Raw genomic sequence first — 15,996 nt, 5'->3', positions numbered from 1 at the left:
TTTTCATATTTATTCTTGGTGTTAGTAATGGTGTGCTGGGGCTTGACATCTTTTTTTTTTTTCTGGCGCTGTGGTGCTGCTTTGAGTTAAAGTTGAACTAGCCAGCTCCTATACCTGAAGGCCACAGACGCAGACTTCATCCAACAGAGAATAAAAAAGCATGGCAACCACCTGCAGTATGTCAGCTTCAAGGTATGAACTAATGATGAGGAGGAGATGGGGGGTAAAGTGATACCCCCCAGTGATGCACATTTCCCCTCTGTGGGACTAATAAAGGCATTCTGATTCTGATAAAAAAAGAAAGTGAATTTAAGTGAATTCTTCTGAATGTTCAGTTTGAGTTAAAGACTCTTCGTTTTTTGTTTTCTTTCTTCATGCTGCCCTGTTGGACAGCAGCAGAGAGTCGGCTTGGAACTGTTCTCTGAATATATTGGGGCTCATCTCCACAGCCAGGCCCAGCATCATGTGTCTGCCCAAGGTAAGCCTCAGCCACATTATTATTTAATTTACCATCTTTATTTGCAGGCAAGCTTAGCCACTTTCTTATCTTAACAGTGACCTGCTGACACAATTTATACATTACATTTTGTAAGTTATAATTTTAGTTTGACCAACATTTGCCTTATTATTGTGGCCAAGTGCTCACATGAGCTTCTCTGACCTTACACATCATGTACGATGACATAATGTGTAGAAAAGCATTGATCACACACACACGCACGCACGCACACACACCAGGCCTGGCGCCGCATTGTGTGATCAGCAACCGACCTGATCAAAATGTGACAATAAACTTCAGAAAAGCTAACATAAAATCAAAGTCAAGACATTTACAACACTAAACATTAACATTTCAGGCCTTCATAATGGATAGTAGTTTAAAAGGTGGGGCCAAACCTCATAAAGCCTTTCTTTTTAATCAACCAATAAGTTACCAATGAATGGGTGTTGGGCTATTAGAAACTAAATGAAACCAAACTGACATATGTTATAGGGATATCTACCCTAATTTCTTGGGACGGTCAATCTTGGAAGACAAATAATAAACAAAGTGGTATGGCTTCACATTTGAAGTATGTTTTTAATTCATGTGTCTAAATCTGGAGGTGCTTTGTGGACTTTTGATCACGAGAGCTGATATGAAATAAGTGTTTCTGTTTCATTTATATCCCTTAACATGTATCACATGCAAGTACTGACAAATGGAATAAGTGATAGCTATTAAGGAGACTATGATTAATAATGATTAATAATGAATGACTAGTTATTGTTGGGAATATGATTTATCAAGGACAATTATAGCAGACATTGCATTGGTGCAAAACGTTTTACATCCCTGGAACGGCAAGCACTTTCTCTTGAGATCTTGTTAGTAACAGAAGGCCAAATTTGAGAGGGAATGTTGGAATAAAACACATTTATTAGCAGTCAATGAGTTAATTGGGCAGAAGTGACTGGATGACATAAATGTAGATAGGAGGTGACATGACATTTATATAGAATTATAGGGCAAAACAACAATGAATAAATCCCTCCTAATTCTTATAATAAGACAATAAAGGCACCTAGTCCAAAAGGTACAGGGAGTTAGAACAGCATTGTCCGAATTAATTTTTTCTCAGCCAGGCTGTGTAGATCTGTAGTCTCTTAATTAATGTTTTCTCTATCCCTAAATAAATCTACGCATCTGTACTTTGGCTGATGCATCAGTAAAGATGCTGGGTCATGTTGTGGTCACCTGGCTGTGCTTCAACAGGCTGTGACCCCTGGACAAGGAGATCATCTGCTTTTCCCAACACTGCACACATTGGCTTGGGAGAGAGCAAGGTGTCCTGCAGTCCAATTATGGAGTTTGTCTACGATGAATGGTGAAAGACCAGCACAGCTATCCATCATGGAGGAGGTACTGCTTCCTGATCATCGCTACGGGCTGGATGATATCCACTGGGAGGTGTTGAAGAATTTGGGTTGCGGACATAATGGATGCAAGAACCCCGATGACATAAACAGATTTGTTGGCCTCCACGTGTCTTTATGCCTCCTTTCATCATCACCATGCCTCTATTTGATGTCTTATGTTTCTGAGTCACTGCATCTTATTTAGAAAAATAAAGCAGATTTGATATGGACACAACTCAAGACAGTAACTGTTTTGAAAATATTTGTGTGTGTAATGTGCACTAGCCATGTTTCTCCTTGCCTGGCCCATATTCCTATTTACATTGTAAATATCAAAATCTTATGTAGCCAAAGAAAAGGGATGGAGATTTTTGAGTTGTGCATGTCACATAAAAAGATAGAATCGGAAGATGAAACCCTTAATTGTCACGCATACATGCACACAGCACACACAGTGAATGATAATGATGAGGAGTTTTGTCACTCAGATGAAAAATAACCTATGGGACCAAGAAATGGATGACAACATCCAACTGAGCTGGACGAGTCTTCCAGAAGAAGAAGAAGAAGAAGAAGAAGAAGAAGAAGAAGAAGAAGAAGAAGAAGAAGAAGAAGAAGAAGAAGAAGAAGAAGAAGAAGAAGAAGAAGAAGAAGAAGTAGAATGAGCTTTAATGTTGAATTTCTGTATCATCTTTTATCAGAGAAAAGAAAAAGAAAATAGTGATAATAACAAACGGTACAATTTCAAGTAAAATATTGATCCAATACACATTTGGTCTCTCTCTCTCTCTCTCTCTCTCTCTCTCTAATTGGGGCCCATAGTTCAACATTCCATCTGTGTGTATATTTTGTCTTCAGCTATGCTCAAATTCATGTACATTACCTAAGTTAAATCATCATTATAAGTAAGCCATCCGAAAGCCAAACCGCTACCGCATAATTGTATTACTGCATGGAAACTGTAGGCACAGGAGCCTTAATGAACTACAGCATTAAAACCAATGGTCAGTGGTTTCAGTGATGTAACAAGCAAAGTTGCTTCTGCTTTTACTGGCTTAAAAGAGAAAAACAAAGTTTGGTCTCAGAAAAGCATATTTCTTCAAAATAAATGTTGCTGTCATTATTATTTTTGTATTTGAACATGTTCAATGGGTGAAGTGAATTTGGAAGCACTGCAACAGAGGAAGTGATTTTGGTGGGTGATGGTGTAGCTAGTTATCATTTGTATAAAGTACATATTATGCAAATGATTCAATTTCAGAAATATATGATTCAGAAATGGGTCAATTTGCATAAGAAGTACTTTTACTTCTGGTAGCCTAATTCAAGTATATTTTGATGCAAATACGTTTGTTCTTTTACTTGAGTAACCTTTTGAATGCAGGACTTTTAGTATTCATACACTCTGTACTTCTCCCACCTCTAGACACTCCCCCAGTGTGTGTCCAGAAGCTACAGTTCTCTGCTAGGAGGGGAAGACACGGCTCGACACCATCCTGCTTTCACTTGACAACTTTTAACAACTCAGTGAAAGGAATAGGCACACACAAACACATGTCAGTTTTTGAGCTACCTTCCTAAGACTGTCGTGCTGAGAGGTGATGCTTGGTGTTGCTGGGATGACGGGCAGGTAAGATCTTTCATTAGCTTGGCTAACGTTAGCTTGTAGCAGACCTACACAACCGCTAGCTTTACCTAGCAAACTAGCTGCCAACATAACCATTGGGGTAAAGTTAGCTCACCTCTTTTTAAGCGACAACACATATGTTATTATTAATTTATCATTTCGATTCAGGGTTACAGCTTGAAAGTTGTTTCATTTTTGACATAATGATGCGTTATAGTTTATTAAATAATATTAGGCAAAATAACTGTGGTAGGGTTCCTCCCCTGATTGGAGCTAACTTTAAGATTAGCATGCTAGCTAGCGTTTTAATGTTTTTCAACATGATGGGAATTATTAGCACTCACCGTCCCTGATCAGAAAGGTCTGACTTTTCAGGTCTGAATAATAAGACAATTCGGTCTGACAATTGTTGATTTAAAGTGACTAAAATATAGCAAATTATTACATTGCTATCATCTTATCTTGTTCGTGTTTTTGCCTCTGTTTTTACATTACTATGGTTTTTGTTTTGTTTACTTTAAAGTGTTGTTGTATTCTTGTTTTAACCATGTTAATCCCTATGTTTTCAAAGGTTATGTACAACTACAGTTTATAATTATTATTATTACGTTTTTAATTACTATATTTAGAAATTACAGAAACTAACATTCAATACCTTGGCTCGGGGCTACTGTACTTTAATTTTACAATTTGACTTAAACAGTTTCGGTTATTACCAAACTACTCTGAGAAAGTTGTAAGATGTGGCATAGCATTCAACTGTGAATTGAAAACACAAAATCAGAGTGTTGTTGTTGGTCTATTTATTAGTAATTGTGTGTGTGTGTAGAGGAAAGGCTGCCCATCGTCTGTCAGCTCTGTTTCAGTACCTCTACTCCTTTACCAAATTAGGCTCTGGCGGGACTGTGAGTAGTGAGTTGCCCAACTGATTCACAAATTATTTTCCACTCTCCATGGTGACAGCTGCTGAAACAAGCTCAACAGTTGTAGGAGATATGTGAGAAATGATAAACATTGGTCCGCCTTGCATCCCAGTTATTTGTCAGCCCAACAGTTCACGGGGGACTCTGGGGACGTAATGTATTAATATGTATTTTCTTGTCTCATGCAACAGCATTGCTAATGCCCTGGCCAGTGCGGCCTGTGAGCGCTGTAAGAGCGGCTTTGCTGCCACTGAGAAGATTGTGAATAGTAATGGAGAGCTGTACCACGAGCAGTGCTTTGTGTGTGCCCAGTGTTTTCAGCAGTTCCCTGAAGGACTTTTCTATGAGGTAGTGCACTCAAATAAACATTGTAAATCATTTCACAAATCAACACAATGATAAAACATACTCCTCCTGTGTTTCTCTTGAGTTAAGGGATTTCAGTATTTTTCTTTTCACAGTTTGAAGGAAGAAAATATTGTGAACATGACTTCCAGATGCTCTTTGCGCCTTGCTGTCACCAATGTGGTGAGTGTTATAGGCCCTCATTCATTTAAGGCATGCCCATATTTAGTGTTTGTGGGGGTGTGCGAATCCCACATTTTGTGTAAATAATAAAGTCTATTGTATTCAGATGTAATAGGGCTTTACATGGTACTAGAATACATCTCTTGTGCCTGAAGTGAAGATGTTGTGTATTGTACAGAGTTCCTTGCACCTCTTTCTTTTTTGGTGCACTGCAGTACGGTACATATTTCCATGTTATCATCCCTGACCTTGTTAGAGAGTTCAGATCCCAGCATTCCTCACTGATCTTTAAGTCTAATCATACTTTTATTTAGAACTTCCCACTTGTGTTTAGATTACCCATGATGCATTTTAGTGCTCTGTAAGCTTAATTTAAATACTAGTGGACTGTGTCCAGGGAGAGACAAACATGCTGTAATTAATGTAAATGGTCAATTAAAATGCATTTAAAATCAAAGTGTCACTCTGAGAACCCGATAAAAACACTGCAGAGCATTGTAGAAACTGCAGGACTCCAAAATGGAGCTCATTATGAACTACTGTACACTACCTAGAAAATGTCATTCACTTTCAATAAATGCTGAAAAAGTCAAACTTGGACTCAAATTGCTCTCTCACTTATGGTTTCCCTCAGGGGAGTTCATCATTGGTCGTGTCATTAAGGCCATGAACAATAGTTGGCACCCAGACTGCTTCTGCTGTGACATTTGCCAGGCTGTGCTTGCAGACGTGGGGTTTGTCAAAAATGCTGGCAGGTACGTGTCTTATCTTATTCCATTCTTTATATAACACTGCGGCAGCCTGTGAATCAGGCAGGTTACACACACCTCAACCTGCTGACTCGCAATTTGTATTGAAGTATTGAACTTTTAAGGAGCTGTGGCAGAGTATGTTGAACCGTTATGTTATACTGATTATACTTTCTTGACACACCTAACATTTTGTCCTCCTTCATTTACATCAGGCACCTTTGTCGCCCGTGCCATAACCGCGAGAAAGCTCGGGGCCTGGGCAAGTACATCTGCCAGAAGTGCCACGCCATCATTGAAGAGCAGCCGTTGATCTTTAAGAACGACCCCTATCACCCAGACCACTTCAACTGCAGCAATTGTGGGTCAGTCTTCCCAAGCCAAACTATTATTAAGCGCATAACACGGTACACTCTCCAGTATATATAACCACATAACAATGACCTTTAATGTGTTTTAATATTTGTGTGTACACAGGAAGGAATTGACAGTCGAAGCCAGGGAGCTGAAGGGAGAGCTCTATTGTTTGCCCTGCCACGACAAGATGGGTGTCCCAATCTGTGGTGCCTGTAGGAGACCCATCGAGGGCCGTGTTGTCAACGCTATGGGCAAGCAGTGGCATGTGGAGGTTTGTATAATACACTCAATACGACATAACAATTGTGTGTGTTTCAAAGTAATCAATACCATGTTGTTGTTTGTTGTTTCGATGGGATTACATTAGGAGTTTGCTCATCCTGCTAAAGTAAATTGAATTGCCACCTTAATGTGTCGAACCCAGACAGAGGTACACAATAGGGGCCATTACATCTAATTAAGAATATAACCAAATGAATGCCATTTGGTAGGAAAATGTTTCTTTATTACATAATAAATCTGATTTGTACAGCATTTTAGTAGGATAGCAGTATTTTAAAGTGTCAAAAACAAAGTGACAGTAACAGACTGGAACAAGAAAACCAGTGTTTTTGTACCTATAGTACTACCAAACAAAGTAGGCATTTTCTTTGTGTCACTGCATCTCACAAATAAACAAGGACATTTAATAATCAGACCCGGCAATAAAATAAATCAAGTTTCACTTTAGTTTTTCAAGTAACTCAACTCAAACTCACTAGTCTCTCACTCAGCATCATCAGACAGGTTTTTAGGAATATGAGAATGTCCACATTTCCAGGTATTTATAAGCTGGGATGTTTGGGCATTTACAATATCCCCTGCTCTGGAAATCGTGGTAGATTTTGTCAGTCTCACAACGGTATTGGGACGTTTATTTACCGCGATATTCGGTATATCGTTACATCCCTACCATTTGGTAATGGAAGTGTTTCTGTTAAATTCTTCTGCACATTAAAAGTTTGACTAAATGGAGTATGGTCAGTAAGACTTCTGACTTTGGTTGATAATAGTGACAACATGTAATGCTTGCCCCTTTCTGTGGTTGATACACAGATGTGTATGTAGATGATGTGGTTGATGTTTAGACTTCACTCAGATGAACTTTACATTCGGTAAAATTACCTATGCATAATCAATTAAAAAAAATGACTTTTGTACCAAAATATTGTTAATGAGATAATTATAGGCAGTAGGAGAAATGTGAGCACTTTTTAAAGAGATACGTTCTCCTGAGGCAGGTGTTAATGTGTCGAGGTTGCTGAATGTTATACTGTTCCACAGACTATCATCAGCGAATGGCACTCAATTTAATAATGAATTCGTTTTTGGCAACACTTCAGGATACAATAGTAATATTTCCCAATAGGTCAAGTCTATGACTTACAAAAAAACATATTCATATGAGGCTCATGTATTATTCATGTTGTATAGGCAACTGCTCCTCTAGTCAGTTTCTCCTGCCTTCATTAGAAGTTTCCCCCCTCTCCCTCAGCAACATTTGTTTTTGTTTACAGCATTTTGTGTGTGCCAAGTGTGAGAAGCCTTTCCTCGGTCATCGGCATTATGAGAGGAAGGGGTTGGCTTACTGTGAGACTCATTATAACCAGGTAAGGAACACAAGTGCACTTTGGAGGACATGACGGACATCATAATGTTGTACAGAAACCCACTCTCCTTGTTTGTTATCCAGCTCTTCGGCGATGTGTGCTATCACTGCAACCGTGTGATTGAAGGCGATGGTGAGTACCAATATAGGCAAGCTCACATTTAGAATAAGCGTATTTAGTAATTTACATAAAATGTTTGAGTTGAATGTTCATATTTTCCTTTTTTCTTCTCAGTGGTGTCTGCTCTCAACAAGGCCTGGTGTGTCAGCTGTTTCTCATGCTCCACCTGCAACACAAAACTCACTCTCAAGTAAGTGATGTGGCTCATCAATAGCCTCTTTGTTTACTAACTTATTGTGTATAATACTACCAGATTTTCTCTAACATTTAACCCCTACTCTCGTCTTAACACTACTACAAATCTTCCCCTTTTGGCTCTTCCCCCCCTTTTCTTCCAATTTCTCCTCTAACATGCTTCACTTCACTTCTTGGTTACTCAGAGATAAGTTTGTTGAAATTGACCTAAAGCCGATGTGTAAGCACTGCTATGAGCGCATGCCCGAGGAGCTGAAGCGCCGCCTGGCTCGCCGTGAGCGTGATGCCAAAGAGCGCAAGAAAAGACCGGCTGTCTGTGTGTAGAGTTATGATTCTTTACAACTCACAACTCCGTCCGTTGGTTGGTGCTTTCTCCACCTCTTCCTCTGTTATTCTGTGCTGTTTCTTGCCTGGCTGCATGGCAAGATGTCATGTATGATATGTGGCATGTGTTTTATAAAACACAAGTTTGGCACAATTGAGGCTTAAGAATATATATATATATATATATATATATATATATATGATTTATCTGGTTCATCTTGATTTATCTGGTTAAGATTCTCTTTAAATAGTTTAATATATATAAAACAAAAAAGAAAAAAAAATCAAATTATTATACATTTTCAGAGTCCAAAATTACGTCTTTAAAGATCTTGTTTTCTTCAATTAATGTCCTAAATCCCAACAAATATTCAAAATATCTTCTGCATTTGCTTGCATTTTGGCTATTTGCATGTGTTTTTTAAGTTTCTGTGTGCAGAGCTCTCAGTCGCCGTATTTTTGTCTTATTTACTCGACTTAAGTGTTTGTAAATCTGATTTGTAGATAGACTAATCGCTTAACCGACTAGTTGTTTCAGCCATACTTCCATACTTCCATCAAGTTTCATGTTTTTATTTGAGTGAGATAATGAATTGCTGCACTAAAGTGTTGTTTAGTGTTGCTCCCTAAAAGTGGAGTTTATTTGTGCAATAAATGTAAAGCTGCAGTGATGATAATATTAAGAAAAAGATAACGCAGCTGCGAGGGAAATCAAAAAGGTAAATAAGGGCCAGAGACATATTTAGTGTTCACACGGTGTCTTTCTTTTCTTTCTTCGCAGGAACAAATTTGTTGAGTTTGACATGAAGCCTGTGTGTAAAAAGTGTTATGAGAAGTTCCCTCTGGAGCTGAAGAAAAGGCTGAAGAAGCTCGCCGAGTCGTTGGGACACAAGTAATCTGCTTCGCTCAACAGCCTGCAATGCTACGACTACGCCTGAGATGGTAGAATATCCAGGAGAACTGCTGCATGACAACGCAAGGACCCGGTCTTATAAAGGTACACCAGTATTAATAATCTGGGATCCATTTAAAAAAGAAATATATATCACTGTGGTGTTGTTATAAAGGTGCCTGTTAGCAATCTTTTTTTTACCTTTTGTTTCTTCTATATGCAAATGTTTTTATGTAACATTCCTAAATTGTCCAAATTACTTGTTCTCTTCTTGAACAGACATGTGGTGCTCTAGCTCATTTGACTTAACCATGAGCATGATTACCAACTGCTATGTCTCAAATGATCTTGAATTTGAAAACAAAGTTTTGATTGACATTATAATGATTTACACATGTGCCTTGAATATATGAACTGTGTCTTAAAATGCGAATTACGGTTACATGTGAGTTACCTGCAGTTATTGTGATGCCTTATTATATCAATTTTAATTAGACAAAGTATAATTTGAAAGCCAACTTGTACTAGCCTTTTAACCTTTGATATTTTTTACCTCAGTATGAATAATTACAACACAACCACTGTATTCATTAGGATATTATAACGATGTATCCTCTTATAAAGATGAACAAAGTGTTTCAAGAAAGAGCCTTTCCCCGGAGCTAGGCTCATATACTAAACTTTAAGTGTTAATGAATCCACTGGAAATAAATAAAAAATAAATATGAATTGGTGATGAACTGGTGCCTTTTGTCACTTTTCTATCCACCTGTCTTCTCAGTTTTGACTGGAATAATTGCTCTGTGTTGTTTCACAGCTCCTTAATCCCAATGTTTTGAAACATCAACAGTGAGTGGGAAGAACATATTAGTTCAGACATTAGTAATAATTCAAATATTTTTTAAAGTAGTATACTGTATGTTTTGAACATGTGTGGTAGTGAACTGTTTGTACTGTAAATGCCTCAGTTTGTGAGCCTCATATTCTTTAGCTAAATTATCATTTGCAACTTTCCAAGGGAAATAGTTCAAAGGAATCCAAATGAAATGAACTCGTCAGCTGATTATTTACCATGAGAACACTTTGATGTAAAAATATCATTACTGAGTCAGCACATTGCTTGGGCTGTTTGTGAACAGGCAACAATATTTAGAAAGATTAAGAAAGGCTACTGACAAAATAATTGCTTGGATGAACATTTTTATTTTTGGGACACTTTTTCAAATGCATTTTATTATAAGGACTAAGATTTTATTGAGTTTCATGAAAGGTAAAATTACAGTTCAGTGCCATTTACAGTAATTATATTTATTTTTTCTTAAGGATCATCAAGTATTCGAAACGTATAGCACATTTTAAATCGGTCAAATACCAAATATATTTTGGTAAAATCTATTCGAGATGGGGACTCGAGTCTGCGACTCGGACTCGAGTCGCACACACAGAGACTTCAGACTTGACTTGGACTCGTGACCAAAAGACTTAAGACTCGACTTGGACTCGTGTGTTGGGACTCGTGAACAATCATTGTGTTTTCTATTTTTGGCGTATTAAAGGTGGGGTAGGTCAATTTGAGAGAAACCGGCTCGAGATCGCTAGAATTTGAAAATACACAACCGGAGATAATCTGCTAGAGGCTGCTACTTCCTTATAGAGCCCGCCTCCTCCAACACACACGGACGCGCACATGACCAATGAGGGCACGAGATAAGTTTGGACCCAGATGGCAGGCTGACAGGCAGGTAGGCCATCCAGTTATTTTAGCCGGGCTCATTACGCAGACGTGCGCACCTCTGTTACTACCTCGTAGTAGTAACACAATGGCGACCGGCGGCACACTTGCGGCTGTACCGCTTGTAATTGTAGGTTCAACTACAAAAACTTCGAACAAGACGCCGGCGGCACCAACAAAAGGAGCGCACACTGCAAAGTCTGCAATATCAAAATCAAGGATGCTGGCGCAACAACGTCGAATTTCATCAGGCACTTAAACTCACCCGGAGAGGTCAGTCACATTAACGGAGCGTCCACACTACAGCTCCAAAAATAGCTTGGAGCTGGGCGTGTCTGGAGCTTGGGGATTTTATTCAAGCAACACGGCCAACAACCAATCACATGAATCTCCCGCCCCCGACATACAAAGCAAAAACCCCCGGGGATTTTATGCGAGCAATATATATATATAAACTCCCCAAACAGGCGAAAACCTACCAGTTTCCCCCACTGTCTCTGCCACCTCCCTCCATGCCTGGTTCCTCCGGTTTGTATCCCGGGAGGTGAAGAGGGTCTGGTCATACAAAACCGGGTGATTCGCTACGGCGATAGTTAGTTTCTCCTCCGACTTTTTTTGAAATATAGAAATGAACGGCGGGATATCTCTCCCAGCTTAGACGCGGTTTGATTGGCTAGCGCTTCAGCTGTCAGATTTTGGGAAACGGGATTTGATTGGCTGGCGCTGGCTACTCTGGCGTCCAGGCGACCAGAAGTTGAACAATGTTCAACTTCTGGTCAACTTAGACGCGGTTTGATTGGCTAGCGCTTCAGCTGTCAGATTTTGGGAAACGGGATTTGATTGGCTGGCGCTGGCTACTCCGGCGTCCAGGCGACCAGAAGTTGAACAATGTTCAACTTCTGGTCGCCTGAGACGCCTCGCTCTGCTACCCACAATTCAGTTCGGCGAAAAAGCGCGGCTACGTGACGTCACCCCATTGAAAGTGAATGGGCAGCTTGGAGCGGCTTGGAGCTTTCGACGCTGTAGTGTAGACGGGCCGTAACGGAGCGTCCACACTACAGCTCCAAAAATAGCTTGGAGCTGGGCGTGTCTGGAGCTTGGGGATTTTATTCAAGCAACACGGCCAACAACCAATCACATGAATCTCCCGCCCCCGACATACAAAGCAAAAACCCCCGGGGATTTTATGCGAGCAATATATATATAAACTCCCCAAACAGGCGAAAACCTACCAGTTTCCCCCACTGTCTCTGCCACCTCCCTCCATGCCTGGTTCCTCCGGTTTGTATCCCGGGAGGTGAAGAGGGTCTGGTCATACAAAACCGGGTGATTCGCTACGGCGATAGTTAGTTTCTCCTCCGACTTTTTTTGAAATATAGAAATGAACGGCGGGATATCTCTCCCAGCTTAGACGCGGTTTGATTGGCTAGCGCTTCAGCTGTCAGATTTTGGGAAACGGGATTTGATTGGCTGGCGCTGGCTACTCCGGCGTCCAGGCGACCAGAAGTTGAACAATGTTCAACTTCTGGTCGCCTGAGACGCCTCGCTCTGCTACCCACAATTCAGTTCGGCGAAAAAGCGCGGCTACGTGACGTCACCCCATTGAAAGTGAATGGGCAGCTTGGAGCGGCTTGGAGCTTTCGACGCTGTAGTGTAGACGGGCCGTAACGGAGCGTCCACACTACAGCTCCAAAAATAGCTTGGAGCCCGGCGTGTCTGGAGCTTGGGGATTTTATTCAAGCAACACGGCCAACAACCAATCACATGAATCTCCCGCCCCCGACATACAAAGCAAAAACCCCCGGGGATTTTATGCGAGCAATATATATATAAACTCCCCAAACAGGCGAAAACCTACCAGTTTCCCCCACTGTCTCTGCCACCTCCCTCCATGCCTGGTTCCTCCGGTTTGTATCCCGGGAGGTGAAGAGGGTCTGGTCATACAAAACCGGGTGATTCGCTACGGCGATAGTTAGTTTCTCCTCCGACTTTTTTTGAAATATAGAAATGAACGGCGGGATATCTCTCCCAGCTTAGACGCGGTTTGATTGGCTAGCGCTTCAGCTGTCAGATTTTGGGAAACGGGATTTGATTGGCTGGCGCTGGCTACTCCGGCGTCCAGGCGACCAGAAGTTGAACAATGTTCAACTTCTGGTCGCCTGAGACGCCTCGCTCTGCTACCCACAATTCAGTTCGGCGAAAAAGCGCGGCTACGTGACGTCACCCCATTGAAAGTGAATGGGCAGCTTGGAGCGGCTTGGAGCTTTCGACGCTGTCGACGCTGTAGTGTAGACGGGCCGTAACGGAGCGTCCACACTACAGCTCCAAAAATAGCTTGGAGCTGGGCGTGTCTGGAGCTTGGGGATTTTATTCAAGCAACACGGCCAACAACCAATCACATGAATCTCCCGCCCCCGACATACAAAGCAAAAACCCCCGGGGATTTTATGCGAGCAATATATATATAAACTCCCCAAACAGGCGAAAACCTACCAGTTTCCCCCACTGTCTCTGCCACCTCCCTCCATGCCTGGTTCCTCCGGTTTGTATCCCGGGAGGTGAAGAGGGTCTGGTCATACAAAACCGGGTGATTCGCTACGGCGATAGTTAGTTTCTCCTCCGACTTTTTTTGAAATATAGAAATGAACGGCGGGATATCTCTCCCAGCTTAGACGCGGTTTGATTGGCTAGCGCTTCAGCTGTCAGATTTTGGGAAACGGGATTTGATTGGCTGGCGCTGGCTACTCCGGCGTCCAGGCGACCAGAAGTTGAACAATGTTCAACTTCTGGTCGCCTGAGACGCCTCGCTCTGCTACCCACAATTCAGTTCGGCGAAAAAGCGCGGCTACGTGACGTCACCCCATTGAAAGTGAATGGGCAGCTTGGAGCGGCTTGGAGCTTTCGACGCTGTAGTGTAGACGGGCCGTAACGGAGCGTCCACACTACAGCTCCAAAAATAGCTTGGAGCTGGGCGTGTCTGGAGCTTGGGGATTTTATTCAAGCAACACGGCCAACAACCAATCACATGAATCTCCCGCCCCCGACATACAAAGCAAAAACCCCCGGGGATTTTATGCGAGCAATATATATATAAACTCCCCAAACAGGCGAAAACCTACCAGTTTCCCCCACTGTCTCTGCCACCTCCCTCCATGCCTGGTTCCTCCGGTTTGTATCCCGGGAGGTGAAGAGGGTCTGGTCATACAAAACCGGGTGATTCGCTACGGCGATAGTTAGTTTCTCCTCCGACTTTTTTTGAAATATAGAAATGAACGGCGGGATATCTCTCCCAGCTTAGACGCGGTTTGATTGGCTAGCGCTTCAGCTGTCAGATTTTGGGAAACGGGATTTGATTGGCTGGCGCTGGCTACTCCGGCGTCCAGGCGACCAGAAGTTGAACAATGTTCAACTTCTGGTCGCCTGAGACGCCTCGCTCTGCTACCCACAATTCAGTTCGGCGAAAAAGCGCGGCTACGTGACGTCACCCCATTGAAAGTGAATGGGCAGCTTGGAGCGGCTTGGAGCTTTCGACGCTGTAGTGTAGACGGGCCGTAACGGAGCGTCCACACTACAGCTCCAAAAATAGCTTGGAGCTGGGCGTGTCTGGAGCTTGGGGATTTTATTCAAGCAACACGGCCAACAACCAATCACATGAATCTCCCGCCCCCGACATACAAAGCAAAAACCCCCGGGGATTTTATGCGAGCAATATATATATAAACTCCCCAAACAGGCGAAAACCTACCAGTTTCCCCCACTGTCTCTGCCACCTCCCTCCATGCCTGGTTCCTCCGGTTTGTATCCCGGGAGGTGAAGAGGGTCTGGTCATACAAAACCGGGTGATTCGCTACGGCGATAGTTAGTTTCTCCTCCGACTTTTTTTGAAATATAGAAATGAACGGCGGGATATCTCTCCCAGCTTAGACGCGGTTTGATTGGCTAGCGCTTCAGCTGTCAGATTTTGGGAAACGGGATTTGATTGGCTGGCGCTGGCTACTCCGGCGTCCAGGCGACCAGAAGTTGAACAATGTTCAACTTCTGGTCGCCTGAGACGCCTCGCTCTGCTACCCACAATTCAGTTCGGCGAAAAAGCGCGGCTACGTGACGTCACCCCATTGAAAGTGAATGGGCAGCTTGGAGCGGCTTGGAGCTTTCGACGCTGTCGACGCTGTAGTGTAGACGGGCCGTAACGGAGCGTCCACACTACAGCTCCAAAAATAGCTTGGAGCTGGGCGTGTCTGGAGCTTGGGGATTTTATTCAAGCAACACGGCCAACAACCAATCACATGAATCTCCCGCCCCCGACATACAAAGCAAAAACCCCCGGGGATTTTATGCGAGCAATATATATATAAACTCCCCAAACAGGCGAAAACCTACCAGTTTCCCCCACTGTCTCTGCCACCTCCCTCCATGCCTGGTTCCTCCGGTTTGTATCCCGGGAGGTGAAGAGGGTCTGGTCATACAAAACCGGGTGATTCGCTACGGCGATAGTTAGTTTCTCCTCCGACTTTTTTTGAAATATAGAAATGAACGGCGGGATATCTCTCCCAGCTTAGACGCGGTTTGATTGGCTAGCGCTTCAGCTGTCAGATTTTGGGAAACGGGATTTGATTGGCTGGCGCTGGCTACTCCGGCGTCCAGGCGACCAGAAGTTGAACAATGTTCAACTTCTGGTCGCCTGAGACGCCTCGCTCTGCTACCCACAATTCAGTTCGGCGAAAAAGCGCGGCTACGTGACGTCACCCCATTGAAAGTGAATGGGCAGCTTGGAGCGGCTTGGAGCTTTCGACGCTGTAGTGTAGACGGGCCGTAACGGAGCGTCCACACTACAGCTCCAAAAATAGCTTGGAGCTGGGCGTGTCTGGAGCTTGGGGATTTTATTCAAGCAACACGGCCAACAACCAATCACATGAATCTCCCGCCCCCGACATACAAAGCAAAAACCCCCGGGGATTTTATGCGAGCAATATATATATAAACTCCCCAAACAGGCGAAAA

At 42.6% G+C, this 15,996-nt stretch overlaps 1 protein-coding gene and 1 long non-coding RNA gene across 3 annotated transcripts; both read left to right on the top strand.

Annotated features, from left to right (window-relative positions):
• Positions 1–68: 68 nt before the first annotated feature.
• On the top strand, positions 69–2,021 carry LOC139435790 (uncharacterized). The gene is made up of 3 exons (XR_011644981.1): positions 69–192; positions 397–478; positions 1,757–2,021. It is a non-coding gene; the product is annotated as an uncharacterized lncRNA (long non-coding RNA).
• A 1,304-nt stretch (positions 2,022–3,325) lies between these two features.
• Positions 3,326–10,003, top strand: LOC117466298 (LIM and senescent cell antigen-like-containing domain protein 1). 2 transcript variants are annotated; one of them, XM_034109478.1, is made up of 10 exons: positions 3,326–3,529; positions 4,641–4,797; positions 4,911–4,977; positions 5,612–5,732; positions 5,942–6,091; positions 6,204–6,354; positions 7,640–7,732; positions 7,816–7,864; positions 7,967–8,042; positions 8,233–8,463. In XM_034109478.1, exons 1-10 carry the CDS (start codon positions 3,501–3,503, stop codon positions 8,369–8,371), a joined length of 1,032 nt encoding a protein of 343 aa, XP_033965369.1. In that variant the 5' UTR covers positions 3,326–3,500; the 3' UTR covers positions 8,372–8,463. The 2 variants fall into 2 exon arrangements, with proteins under 2 accessions (XP_033965369.1, XP_033965359.1); XM_034109468.2 differs by lacking the exon at positions 8,233–8,463 and adding an exon at positions 9,153–10,003 and having other exon boundaries at positions 3,327–3,529.
• The last annotated feature ends 5,993 nt before the right edge of the window (positions 10,004–15,996 follow it).

This window comes from Pseudochaenichthys georgianus, chromosome 3 (genome assembly GCF_902827115.2).
Source record: "Pseudochaenichthys georgianus chromosome 3, fPseGeo1.2, whole genome shotgun sequence".
NCBI classification, from domain to species: Eukaryota; Metazoa; Chordata; class Actinopteri; order Perciformes; family Channichthyidae; genus Pseudochaenichthys; species Pseudochaenichthys georgianus.
The sequence above is the reverse complement of the archived record's forward strand: the minus strand, read 5'-3'. Positions and strand labels throughout refer to the sequence as shown.